Source organism: Copadichromis virginalis, linkage group LG10, assembly GCF_057382275.1.
Source record: "Copadichromis virginalis isolate Kocher_CV1m ecotype Utaka linkage group LG10, C_Virginalis_male_GT1.1, whole genome shotgun sequence".
NCBI classification, from domain to species: Eukaryota; Metazoa; Chordata; class Actinopteri; order Cichliformes; family Cichlidae; genus Copadichromis; species Copadichromis virginalis.
In genome coordinates this window covers 14,785,452-14,807,509 of record NC_140627.1, presented here as the reverse complement: position 1 = coordinate 14,807,509, position 22,058 = coordinate 14,785,452, and the positions used below count along the sequence as shown (strand labels likewise).

The 22,058-nt window shown below is 41.5% G+C and overlaps 1 protein-coding gene across 1 annotated transcript in view; it reads left to right on the top strand.

Moving 5' to 3' along the window:
• The window catches only part of ephb4a (eph receptor B4a), a 43,800-nt gene that overhangs the window by 11,555 nt on the left and 10,187 nt on the right, over positions 1-22,058 (top strand). Inside the window, exons 2-4 of the mRNA XM_085470088.1 lie at positions 13,622-13,692; positions 17,543-17,824; positions 20,565-20,955. Coding sequence (XP_085326214.1) covers positions 13,622-13,692; positions 17,543-17,824; positions 20,565-20,955 — 744 coding nt within the window. The remainder of the gene's footprint in view (positions 1-13,621; positions 13,693-17,542; positions 17,825-20,564; positions 20,956-22,058) is intronic.

Genomic DNA, 22,058 nt, shown 5'->3' with positions numbered 1-22,058 from the left:
TATGCCAAAGAATGTGAAATATGCAGCAAGGCAATTTAACCAATCATGCTTTATAGAAGTGAGTGCAGGGCCTTACGTGTTTAAAACCTGAAGTTTTTAAATGTGTCTGCTTGGAATTTAATTTGGAATGATTAACAATTTGGGCAGAAAGAAGGACGATCAATTCCTTTTGCCGCTTCTTGCCAATATTAGCCAGTTGCTCGTGTTTGCGGAAGTCCATTGGCAGGTATTTTATTATAGAAGTACTCATACAGTGGGGCAAAAAAGTATTTAGTCAGCCACCGATTGTGCAAGTTCCCCCACTTAAAATGATGACAGAGGTCAGTAATTTGCACCAGAGGTACACTTCAACTGTGAGAGACAGAATGTGAAAAAAAAATCCATGAATTCACATGGTAGGATTTGTAAAGAATTTATTCGTAAATCAGGGTGGAAAATAAGTATTTGGTCACCTCAAACATGGAAAATCTCTGGCTCTCACAGACCTGTAACGTCTTCTGTAAGAAGCTTTTCTGTCTCCCACTCGTTACCTGTATGAATGGCACCTGTTTGAACTCATCATCTGTATAAAAGACACCTGTCCACAGCCTCAAACAGTCAGACTCCAAACTCCGCCATGGCCAAGACCAAAGAGCTTTCGAAGGACACCAGGAAAAGTATTGTAGACCTGCACCAGACTGGGAAGAGTGAATCTACAATAGGCAAGCAGCTTGGTGTGAAAAAATCAACTGTGGGAGCAATCATCAGAAAATGGAAGACATACAAGACCACTGATAATCTCCCTCGATCTGGGGCTCCACGCAAAATCTCATCCCGTGGGGTCAAAATGATCATGAGAACGGTGAGCAAAGATCCCAGAACCACACGGGGGGACCTGGTGAATGACCTGCAGAGAGCTGGGACCAAAGTAACAAAGGTCACCATCAGTAACACACTACAACGGCAGGGAATCAAATCCCGCAGTGCCAGACGTGTTCCGCTGCTGAAGCCAGTGCATGTCCAGGCCCGTCTGAAGTTTGCCAGAGAGCACATGGATGATACAGCAGAGGATTGGGAGAATGTCATGTGGTCAGATGAAACCAAAGTAGAACTTTTTGATATAAACTCAACTCGTCGTGTTTGGAGGAAGAAGAATACTGAGTTGCATCCCAAGAACACCATACCTACTGTGAAGCATGGGGGTGGAAACATCATGCTACGGGGCTGTTTTTCTGCCAAGGGGACAGGACGACTGATCTGTGTTAAGGACAGAATGAATGGGGCCATGTATCGTGAGATTTTGAGCCAAAACCTCCTTCCATCAGTGAGAACTTTGAAGATGAAACGAGGCTGGGTCTTCCAACATGACAATGATCCAAAACACACCGCCCGGGCAACAAAGGAGTGGCTCCGTAAGAAGCATTTGAAAGTCCTGGAGTGGCCTAGCCAGTCTCCAGACCTCAACCCCATAGAAAATCTGTGGCGGGAGTTGAAAGTCCGCGTTGCTCGGCGACAGCCCCAAAACATCACTGCTCTCGAGAAGATCTGCATGGAGGAATGGGCCAAAATACCAGCTACTGTGTGTGCAAACCTGGTAAAGACCTATAGTAAACGTTTGACCTCTGTTATTGCCAACAAAGGTTATGTTACAAAGTATTGAGTTGTACTTTTGTTATTGACCAAATACTTATTTTCCACCCTGATTTACGAATAAATTCTTTACAAATCCTACCATGTGGATTCATGGATTTTTTTTTTTCACATTCTGTCTCTCACAGTTGAAGTGTACCTCTGGTGCAAATTACTGACCTCTGTCATCATTTTAGGTGGGGGAACTTGCACAATCGGTGGCTGACTAAATACTTTTTTGCCCCACTGTAGATGTCAGATCTCCTTAAGTGATTTTTTTCTTCTAGTTTACCTGCTTTGGGAATATACCTCACAGCTATGTGTATTTTTGTGTGTTTGAGATAAAAAAGGACTGTTTGAGTCTGAGTTGCACAAGTGCTGTTCAGCAGTTGACATCACAGGTCAAGACTCATTATTCGTAGGTGGCAATATAAAAAAGCCACGGAGGCAAGCTGATGTCTCATATCCTCTTAACCTTAACCTCTCATTTTATGCCGTGGCTAAAACTTTTTCATACAATTGAGATTAGAGGTAAATATCCGCTGCGCGCTGACATGACTTGAATAAGTTAACAGTTTTTCTTTTCACTTAAACGCAGTTAATTAAGAGTGAATTGCAGTGCATTACAGGTGCACCCTTTGAATTCTTTTACCTTCTTATAAATCAATATTTGTTTTGTGTTTCAGAACCAACACTTTCTGGTGCGACATACAATAAAAGCTACTTTCCCTTATTCACAAAGGGTCACCACAGAGGGTAGCTCTGCATGTTTGAGTCTGTGTATTTTTATGCCAGATGCCCTTCCTGGCGCAATCTCAAAGGGATTCGTGTCTCCTCCTGGGATCAAACCAGGTATCTCTCGCTCGATAGGCGAATGTGTAAACCCTTTACGCTATAAACGTTTTACTTTAAAAGGTGAATTATCCAGGGATTAGGGCATACCAGTTTTAGTGTTGTAGTGAATTTATTAATAGCTAAGGAAGAGAGGGCGATCTTTCATACCGGTTCTCCAGCGTGAACTCGAAGATTCGCTGGGGAAATACACCTTCACTTGGAAATGATTAACATAATGATTCTGTCGAGCAAATCTCAGGTGACCGTGTAAGCCGGAGCCAAAACATTCAGAGGGCAGGTATTGTAGACCTGGTCTTAAATCCACAGAGCTTTGGGGTCAGTGGGTTTAATTCGGAGCACCGTTGATCTCTCTCCCAGCTTCTTTTGGTTTCTGTCCAGATTGAAGCTTCCTCCTTAACTAGGTCACATCCTGTCCTGGGACAGAAACCAACCACAACACTTATTGATATGCGTCCCTGCGGGCAAAAAAGAGAAAAGGTGTCGAGCATTAACACCTTCCCCAGCTCTTTCATCTTACTGCTCCTGTGAGGCTTACTTATAGTACCTGGGCTCATCCACATGTGCCTCGAGGGGAGGGGGTCTTTGTTATACAGTAGGTGGGGAGTGAAACTGTATCCTGCCCGGCTGCTGTTCACGTGAATGATGTATGCATTGGCGGCACCAGACCAGGAGACAGGAAAAGGACAGGAACTACAGGAAGCTGGTGTCTAATCCCAGTAGACACAACTTTGTCAAAGACACACAAACACGCTTTATACACATACATTCATTTCATCACTCGCTAAGCATTCATTTTCACGTGCACTCGCCGTACAACAATAAACTGTTGAAATGTGACGGAAAATCCCCTCTTCCTTCTTTTCCGTGTCTTCATTTGCACTGTGAGATAAGCTTGGTGTACCAAAAATGATCATTCTTGCATACTGTCAGTAAAGCCTGGAACACAGTCACTTCTACCTCCTTAGCTTAGCTAATCATACAGACATGACAGCGCTATCAATATTCTCATCTAAAGCTGGCTTATTGGTTGGTAAGCTTCAGAATCTCTCTCTTTAACACCTTGCAGCCCATTACCCACGATCCTTCATTCCTCCCACTCAGCGCCGTGTTTGGCCAGCTGAGTAGAGGTGACAGAGGAGCTGGGCATTGTACTCCTCAGTCTCTGCATTTGTAACTTCACAATATGCGACACTTCTCATGTGACCAACCCAATGCAACAATCTCTGTGTCCCCAGAGAGCCTGTCTGAAAATGTGCACCATTATCGCATCTTTAAACAGTATTGCATCTCTGTCAGCCATTCTCTGTGGCGACTTTTTACTCTAAGCTGCTGCTGTGGACAATTGTAACCCATCACTCCAGCCTTAATTCCTGGCAGGAAAGCAAAACGCTGAATGTTTAAATGTGAAGCGTGTAGCTTTCAGATGGCTCCGGGGCAACAATCATGTCTGATTTCAGGATATTGGCTTTGTAAAATTACATGTGCCAGCAGTGTCCCCTGATAAACAGAAGATTCTCAGTTATAGCCAGAGGACAGAAAAACTCCTATCAGGAATCTACTTTGCTGCCACCGAGAAACAGAACGACCCTTCATATCAAACAAAGAAGACAGCAGATTATATTCCAAAACTATCAAATAAGTAGTATCCAAGTGCTTTCCTTTATTTAGCTGTTTATTAATTATTATATTTGTGTATTGATTAGAATACTTGGGAGGGAAGGAGACCTGAAAAATGGTATCATATGTTCAGTTGATGTGATATAAAAAGGATAATGTGTTCAAATAAATTGTCAAGATGACATCAAGATGTTAGCATGTTAGCTGGACAGGCTAAATATTCAGAGCAAGTTGCTGTGGAATGGAAAATACATTGAGCCCATCCACTTTTTATACATTCGTCATCTGTGAATCCCAAATTTTCCCCTTCTCACATTCCTCTTTTTCATTATCCCTGCTCTTCTCCTTTGTTTCAATTTCGCCAGGTGTACAAGGGTAATTGGCTCTCTGTTTCTTTAATTAAAATGAGGTCTAATTGTAGCTGAAGCAGGGCAAATGTTCTTAGGCCTATAATTTCCCTATCATACTCCAGAGCCACAGAGAGAGTGGAAAATAGGCAGCAAACGGGCATGCAGGGAAGGAATGAACATACAAGTTAAGGATAGAGAATGAAGCAGTTGGGGTGGGGGGTCATTTATAATGGCTCCAGATCTTGAATATGAAGGCAGTTTGAAACCTGAACACGGCTCGATATAGAACATGGGGGTGAGGTGTTTTCTGTACATGCCCCAATTTAAAAAAATGAAGGGTCAGGTTTTACATTTCAAAAGAAAAGCATGTACAACACTCCCTGTTGTTGTCTTGCTTTGACATAGAACAGTTAAACCCATTTTCTTTTGTTTCCACAATATTTTTTTTTAACTTTTTGCCTTAACAATATTTAACATGTTGATACTGTGTTTTTTCTGTAATTGTTAGTCGAAGGCTAAGGCCTAATCATCTCGCCACCACCCGTATCAGTTTAGACTTCTCCGGTGTCTAGTATTGCGTACAGTTGTCCTGTAATTACTGTACAGTTGTTTGTTTTGGATGTTAAAATTCATCCAGATGACGAATTTTCATTGTTCCTACATTTTTCGAGCACTGGGGGCAATTTTCCGGCGGTGGGTGGTCGCCGCTGCTGAAAGAATGCAGGGGAAAAGCCAGCTTCCTCTAACAGGGCTTAAGACTGTATCTACTTCAGCGAAAGGCAAGGCCATGCAAGCACATAATAGGAGCGCTCACCATCTCATAGAAACACTCACGCTCACGCATCCTGTCTCATAAACCTTAATGATAGAGCAGTGATAAACAGTGATTACCATGCCTGGGGGGGTGGGGGTGGGGATTTCATCTCTACTCCTTCAGAAAAAAAAGAAAAGAAAAATAATTATAAACACAGAGGCAGGTGTGTATATGAAATGTGGAGATGTGGAAATATGTATAGCCTTTGTGGTAAGGGTGTTTTTTAGATTATGCTGGAGTGAACTCAGGGTAGACTAAATGTGGGGAAATCACCACTCTGAACTTTGTCATCCAATTATCCTCCTCATCCACCTCTTCCCTCTTTTTTTTTTTTTTTTTTTTCCCCCCCTCTCTGCTCTCTCCAGGCTTTCCTTTCTTTTCCTTTGTCACCTTAGATTGTTGTTAGAAAGCTGGTGGGCTTCTGTGGTTTTGAAGTGGAAATGGCTGAGAAGCACGGTTGTGTTTCTTCAGCTTTCAAAGAGTGTAAAATTGTGAGATTATAAAAAAGCGAAATGGGGTATGAGAAAGGAGGACTTAATGACAAAAGCGGACCCGTTATGCTCATTTACAGCTCGCTCTTTTCACTTTTGGGCTCTACTAGAATAGCTTTGACTTATTGACAGCCTCCTTTAATCCAACTTTTTTTCTGATTGGTTGCACCTTGCAAACAGAAGGTTTGAAGACCAGGTGGGTGGAGCCGAACCCAAACTCAGAGCTGTGTGTTTTGACCATATTAAGGATGTCCCCTCTCCATGACATTATACCGAGCCAAGATAAGGGGGAAAAAAGCTCAGGATTTACCTGAGCATTAAGTTCAAAGGGATTATTTGCACATATGTTGAACTTACTATTTAAAACATTGTAGTTCCATACTAAAGCCACGTCCCTTTTTCTTCTCAATATGATGCATGACCTGTTGCATATGCAGTGCTGATGACAAGTGATGCCATGTCCTTGCTTTTATATGCAGGTGGAAGGCAGTAAAAAAGATTTGACTAATTTGCGTGTACAGCAGGGAGAGTGCTGCGGCGAGAGTGGGATCGAGAAGAGTGAAAATTCTGTGTTTGAGTGTGTGTGTTGGCCACAGAGAAAATGTATTAAATTAGCTGGAGAGAGAATGTGAGCGGTGGTGGGCGTGATTGAGTGATCAGTGAAATCATTATGGGAAAAAACAAAGAAACAAAGAGTGACCTGTTATGGATGAAACAGTTTATTTTTATTTCATAATAGTATTGTTATTGTGTTACTCATTTATTGTAAGTTGTGTTTGGTGTTGCGGATATGCGTGTTTAGAATAGGTTTATTTAAAGATAAATTATATAAGATTATTAGTTTAAAAATTGAGCACTGAGATTTAAGAACTTAATTACAGTATAGATAATGTATATAATTTGCTTGCTTTATGCATCCTCTCACAGAGTGACTGTGTCGTGTCTTCAGCTCAAACTTCACTGGGTGTTTTAGCCCTTAACCATGAGTAAACAGAGGTTGTGGCTAAATCACTGCCCACCAGCTCCAGGCTTCTAACCCCCCTCCTCCCTTTTATACCCGAGCCAACAAGAGGCTCTTTCTGCTGCTTCCCCAGTCCTGTGCACAGCTGTTTTCCTGCTTGTTCCCTGAAACTCCAACTGTAGTGTGCGACTGTGCTGGGAAACCTCTACACTCCACTTTTACAGGAAACAGCCATACTTAACACCTTTTCTCTCCACACTCCTGGATGAGGTTATGGTATTTTAGATTTGTCCTTTTTGTGAGACTCATCACAGCCGTTTTCCCATGGCCGCAGTGGTATTTGACTTCTGGTGCCGTCTCCGCCGGTGTTGTTTGTGCAATTCTTCTCATTAGTCGTATTTCAGTCGTATTTCAGTCCTGCCCATTACCATTGTGTCTCACCTTTCAAGCTTCTTGTCCTCTCCCACTTTCAGGAGACTCTGGGGGTATTATTCTGTTTTGTAATTGGTAACATGTTGCGGTGCCCTCTTGCACATAGTGTACATCAGGTTTCTAGCCTTAATCACCCATGCCAGACTTTTCAGCTGTCTTTCACTCGTCTTTCCAGCATCACCAATCAAAATCATTCTTGTTTGCCATCCAGTCTCTTCCTGGATGTCACTGGTTACCAGAGTTTACTTGCTGAATGGGATGCCACAACTGCAGATACTCTATAGGGTAACAGTGACTTTCCACCTGGATCTTCTGTGTAGAGCAGCTTTGACGTATTGATAGCTCCCCTTTTAACTTTCTTCTGATTGGCTTCACCTGGCAAACAGAAGGTTTAAAAAGCAAGTGGGTGGTGCTTCTGTAACTAATCTCTACTCTGTGTGTCTCTCTGTGTCACTACAGAGTCAGAGAAAGAAGTAGGACTTCTCAGAGATAATTTTTTTCTTTTATAAAGATAACAATGCCGATCTGATTAACAGTCACTGCACTTATGCTTTCTCACACCCTGCTTATAACGCCCCTCCCCTGCCCAATGGCATCAGGCAAGGCAGACGAGTGGAGACTGTGTAGCTTCTCTGGCAGATCACCATATAGGTTAGTTGTATGATGATTCCTATTCTCTAGCACCAAACAGGTTGAACTTAAACACTGGTTGTTTAAAATTAAAGAAAAGATTTAGCACAACCTAGCATTTGGACACCAAGTGTTACTGAATAGCTGCAACCCCTTTATACAGTAAGGTATTCTAAATATTGCTCTCTTAATAATATAATCGCAATCACCGCCCAATTAAAGTGTTAAGGTCATCTATTCAACTGCTCGTTAATGCAAATATGTAATCATCCAGTCTAATGACTGCATATTTATGCATTTAGGTATGTAGACGTGGTCCAGAGAACCTGCTGAAGTTCAAACTGAGCATTTAAATTGGGAAAGAAGATGATTTAACTCACTTTGAATGTGGCCATGGTTTTTTGCTGCAAGATTCGCTGGTCTGCGTATTTTAGAAACTGCTGTTCTACTGGGATTTTCCTGCACATCTCTAGGGTTTACAGTGAACGGTCAGAAAAAGAAGAAAATATCCAGTGAGCAGCATTTCCCGTGGGTGAAAATGTTAGAGGTCAGAGGAGAATGGCCACGCTGCTTCCAGCTGATAGAAAGGCGACAGTAACTCAAATAATCACTCGGTACAACCAAGGAATACAGAAGAGCATCTCTGAAGGCATTGAACATGGAATCAGATGGGTACCATTCCTGTTAGCTAAGAGCAGAAAAGTGAGAATACATTTCACACAAACTCACCAGAGTTTAACAATGAAGACTGGAAAAACAATGCCCAATCTAATGAGTGTCCATTTCTGCTGCAATGATCAGACGCTAGGGTGTGGGGGATATTTTCTTAGCATACTTGGGGCACCTTAGTATCAGCTGGGTATTGTTCAAATCCCACAGCCAACCTGAGTGTTTATGACCACAGTGTACCATCTTCTGATGACTGCTTCGAGCAGGATAATGACAAAGCGATCATCAAGGGCGATCGTGGCTCAAAGAGTTGGCAGTTCGTCTTGTAACCGGAAGGTTGCCGGTTCGAGCCCCGGCTCGGACAGTATCGGCCGTTGTGTCCTTGGGCAAGACACTTCACCTGCCGCCTACTGGTGATGGCCAGAGGGGCCGATGGCGCGATATGGCAGCCTCGTTTCTGTCAGTCTGCCCCAGGGCAGCTGTGGCTACAACTGTAGCTTGCCTCCACCAGTGTGTGAATTATATAAATGCAATCTATTATTATTATTATTATTATTATTATTATTATTATTATTATTATTATTATTAAAGCTTAAATCGTCTCAACACAGTCACCAGATCTCAATCCAGTAGAGCACCTGTGGGATCTGGTGGGACAGGAGATTTACATCGTGGATGTGCAGTCACCAAATCTCCAGCAACTGTGTGATTCTGTCATGAATCTGTGCCGCAGAAATTAATGGCGGTTGTTTGGATTTATAGGACATGAAGACTTGGTGAGCTAGAGTTGTAGCGCTTGACACAACAGGAGCCAGATTCAGCTTTACCTCAGAATCTTTTTGCACCTTCGTGTGTATTTCACTGGGATGTGGGCTGGTAAGTGGTAAATGCGATTGCCTCTCACTTCACACAGGATCACAGAGATTAGTAACTGTAGGCGTTGGAGTTATTTTTGTAAAATACTACAAGTGCTGGTGTTTTGCAAAATATATTCAAAGAGCACGAGGAGTCCATGACAGCCTTGATGTCCTCGTAATGTTCGGTGTTAAAGGTTTCCCCAAACACCCTCTTATCCTGTACACAATCTTTCACAGGCAACACAATATCTACAACATCCACAGAAAATGAAAGTAACTGAGAGAGCGATATTAGGATTACACTGTGAGGATGAATTTTCATAATTTTGGCAGCAATATTTATCACACTGCAGGGCTCGCAAAATTTCAAAATCCCTGGTAGCCCTTCGGGCAGGGACTCTTCAGTTTTTGGTAGCCCAAAATAAATTTAAGTAGCCCGAATAAAAAAGGTAGCAATTTTTTGATTGATGTTTTGTTTCCCATTTTGTTTCCTTTACAATATTATACATTAAAGTATAAGATTGTAAAGGAAACAAAACATTAATCAAAACAATTGTTGAAACACAAATTACAACATTGTATAAAAATTACAATCATCAACTTAAATACTTGGTTCTAATTGAACAGACATTTCTATGAACTTGTAAAAACTGTGTAGGACATGAATCAGTCTCTGTCAGATCCTGAATTTGAAATTTCCACTGAAGTCACGGGTAAGAGGCAAGTGGAACCAAGATCAAGGACGTTTGCTTTTTGAAGTTTGCAAAGACTGCTAAATTTTCCCAGTGGTAGTTCACTCTTTGCAACATAGTACGCTGTTCCTTTTGCAATTGGTGTTTGTTCTGGGAAAGATATTGCAGACTGAGCAATAATGCATTTCTTGCATTTCTCATGGGTTCTAATGGGGGCCTTTCTTAAAATGACTGGTCCCAGTAACAAAGGCGCTTGTCGACTCAGAAATCGAGGGAAAACCAACAACACATCCGGCAGAACATTATGTTATTTACACGGGTGCACATAAGTGGTCCGCATGTGCGCATTCGCTGTCAAAATAAAAGACGCGCACCAGATAAGAAGTTGCAACGTGCGTTTGCGTCCATATAAAAGGCAGTGTTTTTGTCCGCTAGAGTGGGATTTTCACGGCACATCCTGCACCACGTCTCTGTGCGTTCATCATTTGTTTGAAGCCAGCTCACCTCCTGCAACTACTTGTCCGAGAATACGTGCTTCTTTTGTGGTTCGGACTCCTTCTGACATTTCTTTGGAGGTGGAGGAACATCACAGTAATTGCTTAAAGGAGCTTCTTCGACATCTTTAAGAGTTCTAAACAAATGTCTGTCCTCCAGAAAATCTTACAGTGGGGCAAAAAAGTATTTAGTCAGCCACCGATTGTGCAAGTTCCCCCACTTAAAATGATGACAGAGGTCAGTAATTTGCACCAGAGGTACACTTCAACTGTGAGAGACAGAATGTGAAAAAAAAATCCATGAATTCACATGGTCGGATTTGTAAAGAATTTATTTGTAAATTAGGGTGGAAAATAAGTATTTGGTCACCTCAAACAAGGAAAATCTCTGGCTCTCACAGACCTGTAACGTCTTCTGTAAGAAGCTTTTCTGTCCCCCACTCGTTACCTGTATGAATGGCACCTGTTTGAACTCATCATCTGTATAAAAGACACCTGTCCACAGCCTCAAACAGTCAGACTCCAAACTCCGCCATGGCCAAGACCAAAGAGCTTTCGAAGGACACCAGGAAAAGTATTGTAGACCTGCACCAGACTGGGAAGAGTGAATCTACAATAGGCAAGCAGCTTGGTGTGAAAAAATCAACTGTGGGAGCAATCATCAGAAAATGGAAGACATACAAGACCACTGATAATCTCCCTCGATCTGGGGCTCCACGCAAGATCTCATCCCGTGGGGTCAAAATGATCATGAGAACGGTGAGCAAAGATCCCAGAACCACACGGGGGGACCTGGTGAATGACCTGCAGAGAGCTGGGACCAAAGTAACAAAGGTCACCATCAGTAACACACTACAACGGCAGGGAATCAAATCCCGCAGAAAAAAAACAAAAAAACAAACAAAAAAAACCAATCGTAAGTACTCAAACAATAGTATGTACAATATATACAGGATAGCAGCATTAATATAATGCTGCTATGATCACTCACCAATCAGTGCTGTCGCTCTCTATACACAGTTCGCGCGATTGCAAAGTGAAAGCAAAAAACAAGCGCAAATTCAAAAGCGATTTCAATATGTCACATATTGACAGTGGCTCACCGATGCCAATGACATAATTACCCAGCTACATTTCCGAAAGAATGCAAAAGCATTGACATATATTTTTCCTTCCTACGATAGGCCGACGGGCAGGGCAGAGATAGATTTTGGTAGCCCGACTGGAAAAATCGCTAGCCCCGGGATGTTGGGCTAGCGATTTTGCGAGCCCTGACACTGACACTGCTAGTCATCAGTCTGGGGATGGTGGTGTGAGAAATGGTATTAGATGTAAGTATTTTTCTTTACTTAGGGCTTGAGCTAATGAGTGTTTTTATTATTGATTAGCCTCCTTCTTTTTTTTAAATAAATGCCTAGCACTGTTTTGTTTTCTTTTTTCTTTTCAGAGCCTAGTCAAATCTTCACATAGTTCTCACATTTTTGCTTAAATTTATCTGATGATAAGATTGCTGGCAATTCATCATAATTAACCACTGTGTTTTACAAGCTGACGGTTGTAGAGGAAAGAGAGAAATCATTTCTACTCTTGATGTTTTGTAGTGTGTTTTGTGTAGTTTAAAAGAAAATTCCTTTAATAAGCCTTTATTAAACTTCAATGGCTGAAGTCATTATTGAAGCAATAAAAGAAGCCCCATTGAAGAACTACGGGCTTTAGATAAATGCAGATGGAATCACAGAGTTTGTGTTTAATGCCGGATGCGTGATTGTATGACACACGTACGCAGCAGATGTTTTGAGAAACAAAGCAACATGTTGAAGCGAGTAGGCGGTGGAAACGCATCTTAAACAACTGAGAAAAGCAACACGTTGTCCTCATTGAGAATTCAGAGTAATTGTTTAGTTTCTGAATGAGCTGTTCAGCGGAGTTTGTCAGCTCGAGGTAAACGAACAGGCAGCAATGCGAGGCAAGATATTGATATGTTATTAAAATTAAAATTCTATTTGAAAGTATGGATTTCCGAGGAATTCGAGCACTGCTTTATTATTTATGTGAAGGATATTGATCTAATGGGAAAACGTTTGAGTGCAAAAATCGAAACGTGGGGGAAAAAATAAAGCACAAAAAGTGGAGATCTGGGGCAGATGAAGCGTTGTATTTGTCTGTGTGTGCAGAGGGTGTACTGCGGCGTTATGGCATGCTGACTTAACTGCCGAGCCTTATATTGGAAGCCTAATTCAACAAAGCACCTTACTAACCCCAATGATAAACCTCCTGCTGAAACCCCCATTTCCTCCAGCATCCATTTTCATGGAAGCGCTCCTTGGTTTGTAGCCACATTAAATCTGTTTATTCGTAAAACCAAACTGCGCAACCCTTTTGGGATGAGCTTCTGTGGGGAACAGGTAGGGCACTAAAAGCCACTCTGTGACAGAAACCGCATCCCATCAGTGTAAATATGACTCGGAGCCTGCTAATGCAGCTAAAGGGGGGAGGGGGGAAAAAAAAGATGTCCTCACATCAAAAGAAGTCCCTGCACCCAAACTAAACTGTGCTTCCAGTTGCACGCAGTTCAGGTCTCGGATTTTATTGGGTTACTGAATCATAGCAGAAGTCCTCAGATTGTTTGTGAGCTGGCAGCCTAACCCTCAAAAGATTACAAAAAATCAATTCTATTGTAATCACAGATTGTGACTGGAAGGGCTTAAATCTTGGTGTGCCTGTGCACACGCCTGTGCATGCGCGCGTGTGCGTATCTGTGTAAGTCTGTTCGATTCTGCTGTTCTACTTGTCCCTGCTCTCCCTGGACAGACTCCTTTTTTTTGAGCAGGTTCAGTTCGACCGCAGGCGTGGCGTGTCGCTGGGAACTGGGGGGAGATGGGGGGAATAAAAACAAACATGAGAGGAAAGACAATTTTAGAGTAGTGGGAATGTTTCTGTGGATGTAATTGACTGGTGAAACCTCATCTTCTATACTAATCCCAGCATAAGCCATAGCTGATACTTTGCAGAGCGCTTGGGACTCAAAATATGTTCTCTCTGTGATTTTTAGATTCGATTGTGTGTTTTCTGAATGTAAATGAGCCTTATACGTGTCGTTTTTACATTTCCTGCTGTGAGTGGTGATATATTTTTTTTATCTCTTCTGCAGAGGTCCTGATGAACACTAAGACAGAGACTTCAGATCTCAAATGGACCGTCTTCTCCCATGCCAAGCCACAGGTATGTAACCTCAGCTTCACTGTGTTATCTGTATTCCTGCCACAGAGCCTAGTGGTGACTGGGGATTTTTGGCCTCCAGCTGTTCCTTTGTTACTTTGGCTATAAAAGATTTCCTTATATGGCAGGTAACTGACAGAGTAAAAGAAACACCAGAGTGAATGTGGGATTTAAAGTGTATTGAAAGCAGATGCTTTGATAGATCTCATCAACCTTGGAGTCGAAGTCACAGGCTGCTCGCAATTTTTGGTCCTGCAGCCAGAAAAAGACATATTTGTAATTTGATCAGCTGAGTAGTGGTTGCTAAGGTATTTCTGCCAGCAGCGTCTGTGACCAGAACTGCTCAACTTGCCGATTGCCTTGGAAGGAAAATGGTCCCAGTGATGGCGGTAGGAGGATTTCTGGTGCTGGACTGAAATACTCAACAAATGTGTGTCTGTGCTTTTGATTAAGATGCAAGGCTGAAGCAGGCAGACTGTCTCTAAATAGCCTGCACAGCATTTATCATTTGAAGCTGGAACTTCAACATTATGCACTCCACACTGTATATAAATGCCACTTGTTTTGCACATATTCAACTCTGTATATTTTATATATTTTATTATTATTATTATTATTATTATTATTTTATTTTATTTTTTTACTATTTAATTTGTAAAAATGTGTATACACACACACACACACACACACACACACACACACGTAGGAAAATATTTAGTATACACATCCAGAAATGCATACACTATTATATATTGTACATATATTTATTAGTTTCAGGTTGGCCATTCTTGTATTTTGCTCGTTTGTGTTGTTGTGTTTGCACATCTCTGTTGCTTGTGGGGCTCGCACACAAGAATTTCACTCGCATGTGCTGTGCCAGTGTGCCTGCACATGTGATGTGACAATAAAAAGTGATTTGATTTGATTTGATTTGATTTGAAGCAGTTTATCAAAAGCTCTGTGTTGTCAGAAGAGTGGCCGGGCTTGTGTTTTTAAGCATTACCTTGGCACAAAAGAGTATAAAACCGTGATTTAGTCAATGATGACAAGCAGCGGTGGGGAGATGCCACGAGCTGTCTGCTTCAAAAGTGCAGACATAAAAGGGATACTGTATTATTCTTTATTTTTAGGATTAAAGGATTATGATACCCTTGTAGGAGATATTTGTGGCAACTTACAACCCAGTCAGATAAAAATTTCTGGCTTCTCAATTTCAAAAATACTTGAATGTCACTGTTGCATTAATAATTCATGAGGAAGCCAAATAAAGCTAATATTCATATTAAACCTTTTGGTGTAATGATGCGAGTGTGACAATTGTTTTAATGAAACTGGGATGTGCTTCCGACTAAATCTGTCACAGTTAGACCCTGTTGCATATTAACACACATCTATGGGCCTCCATCACACAGACGCGCACATTTGAAGGTAGTGCCATTGCGCTCTTTGTGCAGAGATCATGGCTCCCAGTTTTTGAACTTTTTGATTAGTTGTGCATCCATTTAAAACTTGACTGTCCTGAAACGACTCACAATCTTATTCATGAATCACTTGCTCTTTCTCACATATTAAGTGTACGCAAAGCTTTATTTTTATACTACATTTCATTCCAAGCAGGAGCACAATGCACTGCACAAAGCACAAGCTCCTTCAGAGTGTGTATCACCAAACTATAAAGATGCTGTAAAACGAAAATGTACGTAAGAACGATGAAAACCAAAAGTCAGTACAAGGAGTAAGGTGAAAAAAGTGAAGTAATATTTATGATTGTTTGTTGTCCAGTTAGAGTAATAAAATCCTTCAAGGTGAAGTCCACAAACAGTCAGAAATAAAGTAAAATGTTAAAGCCAAACAGCATGGATAAGCAGGACAGGTTTTAGTTTAGGTTTAACATTGATGATTTATTAGGTTTTTACAGTCTGCATTAGCCAGCATCAGATGCATTCACTGGTCAATTCATTAGTTACCAGGTTGGACCCCTTACACCTTCGTGACTGACTTGAACGCGTGGCATAGATGCAGAGTGGCACAGATTTGTTGAACAGCAGTTTCTAAAATACTCAGACCAGCCCATCTGGCAGCAACAACCTTACCACATTCAAAGTCACTTACATCACCTTCTGCTCACTTTGAACTTCAGCAGGTTCTCTGGACCACGTCTACATACCTAAATGCATAAAGATGCCATCATTACACTGGATGATTACATATTTGCATTAACGAGCAGTTGAATAGAGGTGTGGGAAAAATCCAATCCATCTGACAAGAACAGCCATGCAACATTCAAAGTCACTCGAATCACTTTTCTTCCTCATTCTGATGCTTGTTTTGAACTCCAGCAGGTTGTCTTGACTATGTCTAGATGCTTAAATACAGACATTTAATTGGCTGACTAGATACCTCATGAAGACATGTGCCTAATGAAATTGCCAGTGTTTGTATATGTATAGTATTCGTCTAAGTTGGATTGGCCATGTGTGCTACCTACTGACTGCGACTCCACCAGAGGTTTACCTGGATCATTCTCATAGGTGCAGTTAGACATGAACACACACTTTATGCTAAATAGCTGGCAAATCAAAGAACATTTATTGTCCAATCTGACTGCGTTAGACATTTGCTCTCTACGTGTCTAGTAAAGTTCAGTTCATGCGTGAAAATGGCTCTAAACAACAAGGCAAAATCAATGATTGTAAAAGATTTGTTGAAATGTCATCAGTGCCGGATGTATGTCGTAAATGTCATCCACTGTGATGTTGAGACTTCAGTACTATTAAATACAGAAGGTGTGACTTGCTGCCAAAGAAATGTAATTATTTTTTTCAGGAGGTAATCTATATCTTGTAAAAAGTATTAGATTACTTTTTTAAAAGTAACACTATATGCTTTTTTTTAAAAGTCCCATTTATGTAACTGCACTTTGTCTGTGTACTTGTTGCTCATTCTCTCATTTGCCTTCAAGTCACACTTCTCTTTGAATGGTTTTTGTCAAATCCAGATGAGTCCTCACAGATTCGGTGCATCTTCATCACAGAAAACATTTTGTTCACAGACACATGTGCTGCCAAAGTCCACGGTATTTATTTTTTTTGGGATTAGAAGGGAAATTCTTCTTTCCAGCGTCTCAAACCTGGCTCTCGGTGCTCTGCTGCACTGTAATTCATTCACACCACAATTCTGCCTCATTCAACACATCATCTGAAAATGGATTTTTAAAGATTTACATATTTACATAACCGAATTTCTGAGCCTCAAGTTCAGCAAATCTGCTAAATTCTGCCCCGAGTATGTTAATTTCTTGCTTGTTTCCCGCTCTTGGGAACATAGTGATGGTGAACATTTTGCTGTTGACTCAGAAGTCAAACATTAAAGCATTTTTCTGTTGCATTTGGCTGCCCAACAAATGTAGATTTCTGTGCAGTTTTTTTTTTACTTCACTCATATTTGCGATATCCCCTCTTTATTCTTGTGTTTTAGGCTATAAATGTGTTTGAAAGGTGAAAGCTTTGTCTGTCTCGATGCTGTTTGCAGAAGTGTGCTTTGTTTGACAAGTGAGACTTGTATTCCCACTGGCTGTGCTGGAGCTCAGTGGGAGGAATGATTTAACAACCCAGATTCAAATTCGGGCTGGATTAAAATCCACAGTGGGCCAGATCTGTCCCACGGGCCTCTGACAGGTGCAGAAGGTCAACAAAAGATTGTAACATTATTATGATGAATAGGATTTTTGATGTGACCAATTATATAAATATATAAATACCCCAGTGAAAGTCTTTATAGGTGAAGTAAATCTACTCTGTGCTCACAAGTTATCTGGGTCAATCTGACAGCCCTTTGTTCTCTCTGCTCTCAGTGGGAGGAAGTAAGCGGTTTAGATGAGGAGAACAACAGCGTAAGGATCAATCAGATTTGCCAAACGGACAGTTCGTCCAGCCACTGGCTGCGCAGTGGCTACATCCAGCGACGGGGAGCATCTCAGGTGTACGTGGAACTGCGATTCACCATGATGGAGTGCTCTTCCAGGAGCACACACCACCGTAGCTGTAAGGAGACCTTCAACCTCTACTACTATGAGGCAGACTCCAACGAAGCCACTGCTACGAACCCACCCTGGATGGAGAACCCCTACATCAAGGTACCCATTACATTACATTATAAAAAAATAATGCAGGTTTCTTTTCTGTTGGCTAGTCTGATAAATATTATAGGAGCTAATTCGTTGTTTAATTGTTTGAGAAAATCAATTGAATTGAATTCTCGTGGTATTGCCACTCGGCTTCTAAGACTGTTGTATTATTATGTCTTGCTCAGCAGGAACATTTTTATATTTGACAGCGTAATAAACTGCAGGGCTTATCTTGATTATCGATCAGTCTGCCTATTATTTCCACAATTAATCGATTGATTCCACTGTGGTGGCTCTAATTTGCTTTGCTTTACCCAAAAGTATAAACAAGTGATGTATATCAAGAAAAATAGGGTAAAAACTGCCTGAAATGGTCGTGTCTGAAATTGTACTCTTAAAAAAAAAAAAAAGAAGAAGCAAATCAATGGGAAAAAAAAGTTCTGTCGCAATGAGGGAACTCGAAGCTCCAAATCTGAAGGTTGCCAAGCAGTGAGGACCTGAGAAAAATAAGTTATTGAATAGCTGTGTGTATTGCTACCAGTGAAAGTCTGTTGCATTGAATTTGATGACTCACAAATACCCTCATAAACTGGATAAAAAAAGCTGTGCATGATGTCCAAGTCATTGTTGGGAAAAAAACTTAAATGATGAAACCATTAACAATAAGTATTCTTGCCTTTCACTTTTGCAGAATTATTTATAATCTCACCATGTTCTTGTTTTCGCTGACAAACAACTGTTTTTGAAGCCTCATAAGGCGCATGTGTGTACAGCATGCAGTACTGTGAAAAAGTACCAACTCTCACTTCTTCTTTATATAGGATATATGAGGCATATAGGGTAAATGGTGTGGCGATTGACTGAAATGTCTGCAAACAAACATGGTATATAAACAGAGTTTGTCTGAATAGCTTGAAACTCAATATTTGGTGTGACCATCTTCATTCTTCAACACAGCCTGAACTCTCTTAGACAAGCTTGCCTGCAAGTTCTCTAAATGTCTGCAAGAATAGTTTTCCAGGCCTCTCGAAGGACATTCAAAACTCTTCTTCAGATGTTGGCTGCCTTTTTTTCCCCATTTTCTGTAAAAATGATCCAAAACTTGCTTCATTAGTGTTGAGATCGGTGCTCTGGTGAGACCAATCCATGACTGATAGTGTTCCACTGTGTGTGTGTGTGTGTTTTTCATTCAAGTATGATTTTACTGCATTGCCAGTGTTTTTGGAATCACTGTCGTGCTGAAAAATGAAGCCGATGCCAAGCAGATTATAGCTGCATTGTGCATCATAATCTGATGGTACTTTTCTGTGTTCATGATTCAATCAATTTTGACAAGATCTCCACTGGCAAACTATGACAGATCCTCCATCGTGTTTGACAGATGGCTGTCGACACTCAGTGCTGTAGCTCTCTCCTGAACTTCTCTGCACATATTGATAAAGGTTTAAACCAAAAATGTCAAAATCTCGATCCATCACTCTGTAAGTCCAGTTATTGTGTAATTTAGCATACCGCAACATTTTCTTGCCACTTCCGTTTCTTAAGAATGGCCTTTCTGATGAGGCTTCACTTGGCCAGATGCATCTGCCAGGTCCTGTGTCAGGTCTTTGCTGGACTTTTTGCTATTTCTTAAGGACATGAATATCATATAGTGCCCATCTGTTTGGTTTTTAGGTCTGCGACTTATTCTTGTGTCCACCACATGCCATTTTTTCTCATTTGTCTTTTAGGACACACTGCACTCCAAGTTATGCCAAGTTTTTTGGTTTACAGCTCTTTGTGAATCACCTTGTTGGTGCAAAAATAATACTTTATGCCTGTTAAACTGTTATTTTTTTATTCCTTTGTTAGTGTGAAGTAGCTTTAAAACACTTATCTGAAAATGTCTAGGTATTAGGACTGGATTAAAATGAGTAAAAAAGCAGACATGTCCAAAGAAAAACTTTAAAAGACCTTCTTCAGACCACTTTAAAAAGTTACAAGAAAGTCTGGCTCCTTGGAAGCAGGCTCAAGTCTTTTGCACAGTACTGTACACGTTTGTGACGGATTTCTTTCCCCCTCAGTGTGCAGCTTTTCATACAGATTCAAAACAAGTTTGCAGAGACCAAGATTTGCTTTAAATGTCAGTTTCACAACATCGTCAATGTTCGGGGACTTTTTTAATGTTCCAATCATGTTCTCGCCTCTTGGGAGCAAGCACTGCTTTAAAACCCACCTTGTCAGTGCATTCAATCTGTTTCACAGCCTGAATCTTTTCGTAATGTTTATCTTCTGGGTTTCATTTTCCAAACACATAGCTTAGGAATGCAGCACAGTCAATCTAATTGTCAAACCTTAGTTGTTGGCCGTGTCCTTGAACACAACACCAAACAGTGGCGTCAAAATAGTCCCTGCTTCTCAACTTCATTACCACCTAATAATGTAACTTTGACAGAAAAATAAAAGTGATGAAATGTTCGCCGTGATGAATTGCCTTCCTCTCCAGCAAGTTTCTCGTCCCTGCAAGTTGAGGTTCAAAGCACACTGTAATAAATGGGAAACAATGGCTGCCAGAAAGGCAGTGAATCAATGTAAAAATCACAGTGGTATGCTTTGTAAAATTTTCAGTAATATGAAGCATATGTAATTTCTAATTAATGGGCTAAACATGCAAAACTATCAGTTTGATCTTTTTCATGGCTGAACAGGAATGCAGGCGTGCAGGAATCTGGATATTACATAAGGTCTTTTCTCTTTCTCCCTGTCTTAGGTGGACACAGTGGCTGCAGACTTTCTACTAAGGAAGGACGGGGAGAAGAAATTGAACGTGAAGACCTTGAGACTCGGCCCTCTTAATAAGAGAGGCTTTTACTTGGCCTTTCAGGCTCAGGGTGCCTGCATGGCTCTGCTGTCTGTCAGGGTCTTCTTCAAGAAGTGTCCTCCCCTGGTCAGTGCTCTTTCCTCTTTCCCTGAGACTATACCGCGTACTCTTGTGCAAGAGGCACAGGGTGTGTGTGTGGAGCACGCAGCTCAGCAAGGTCCCCGTCCTCGGCCGCCTAAGCTCTTCTGCGGGGAGGATGGCCAGTGGGTGGGCCAGCCAACAACCTCATGTGCATGCGTACCAGGATTTGAACCAGCTGAGGGGTACACGAGATGCACAGGTAACGAAGGAGGCAAGGTTAAGCCAAATAAAACTGACATGCGTGCATGTATGCATATAGACTACACCCATATAGGCAACAGGGCAGGCAGACTAAACAAGAACACAATGGTAAGGCGAGGGTGGCGGGGAGTTCACTGAGGGTTGAAGTGTTTGAGAGGAAATGAGAGACCGAGGAAGTTAATGAGGCAGGGGAATGGCTGTGACACAGAGGAGACAGAAAGAGAGGTCAGGTGGAGCAGCACTTATCTCTGAAAGGAAGAGCAGGGTCAAAGGCTTACTGCTGCGACAACTCCTGGCTCAGCCGAGATAGGAGCACAGGAGGACTGCAGAGGTGAGGGGCGAGAGGGAGGGGAGGTGGTGCTCGGGGTAAAGATCATAACACTTTGAGAACATCAAAGCAAAGCAGACAAAAAAAGAAGGAAGAAGCAGGATGATTCTCTCAGGAGCCGTGCAGCAGCTCTGCCTAATGAGTCCAATTAACAAGCCTCGTGCATGGACTACCCCCTCACACGCGCACAGACTCGCCGCATCGCAGCGACACAGATAAATGGCGAGCACTAAAAACACAGAAACAAAAGGAGAAATGCCACATTTTCCCAGGGAAACGCCTGGTTTCATCTGTCTGTGTTTGAAGGTAGGCTGTAGTTTGATCTCCGTGGGCGGTATAATGATTTTTCATAACAGAAAAAATAATTTCCGACATTTTGCTCCTGGTGAGGTGGCATTTTCCAGCGTTCTGTCACAGAAGAGAGTTGCAAGGCAAAACATTCACAAGGCCATAAAGGGAAATTGCCTCGCAGAAAAGACCGGACAGTTAATTTGCTTGGGAGGCTGGTCATTTCGGAAAAATGAAATCAACGCCAGGGTTTAAAATTAAAATTCATTTTGCTGTAATTTGCCAGAGACTATACATATATTTTCTGGGGCAAACACGAGCATTTAAATATAAAAGTTATGAATGCTGTCAAGTTGATTTAGTGTTTCATCTAAGTATGGTTAGAATATTTAAACCAGGTCTCTGAAATGAACTATAAGACCATAAATACTGCTCTGGGGGAGGGGTATATTTCCCCTCATGTGGCAGTATTGCTTTATTATTGT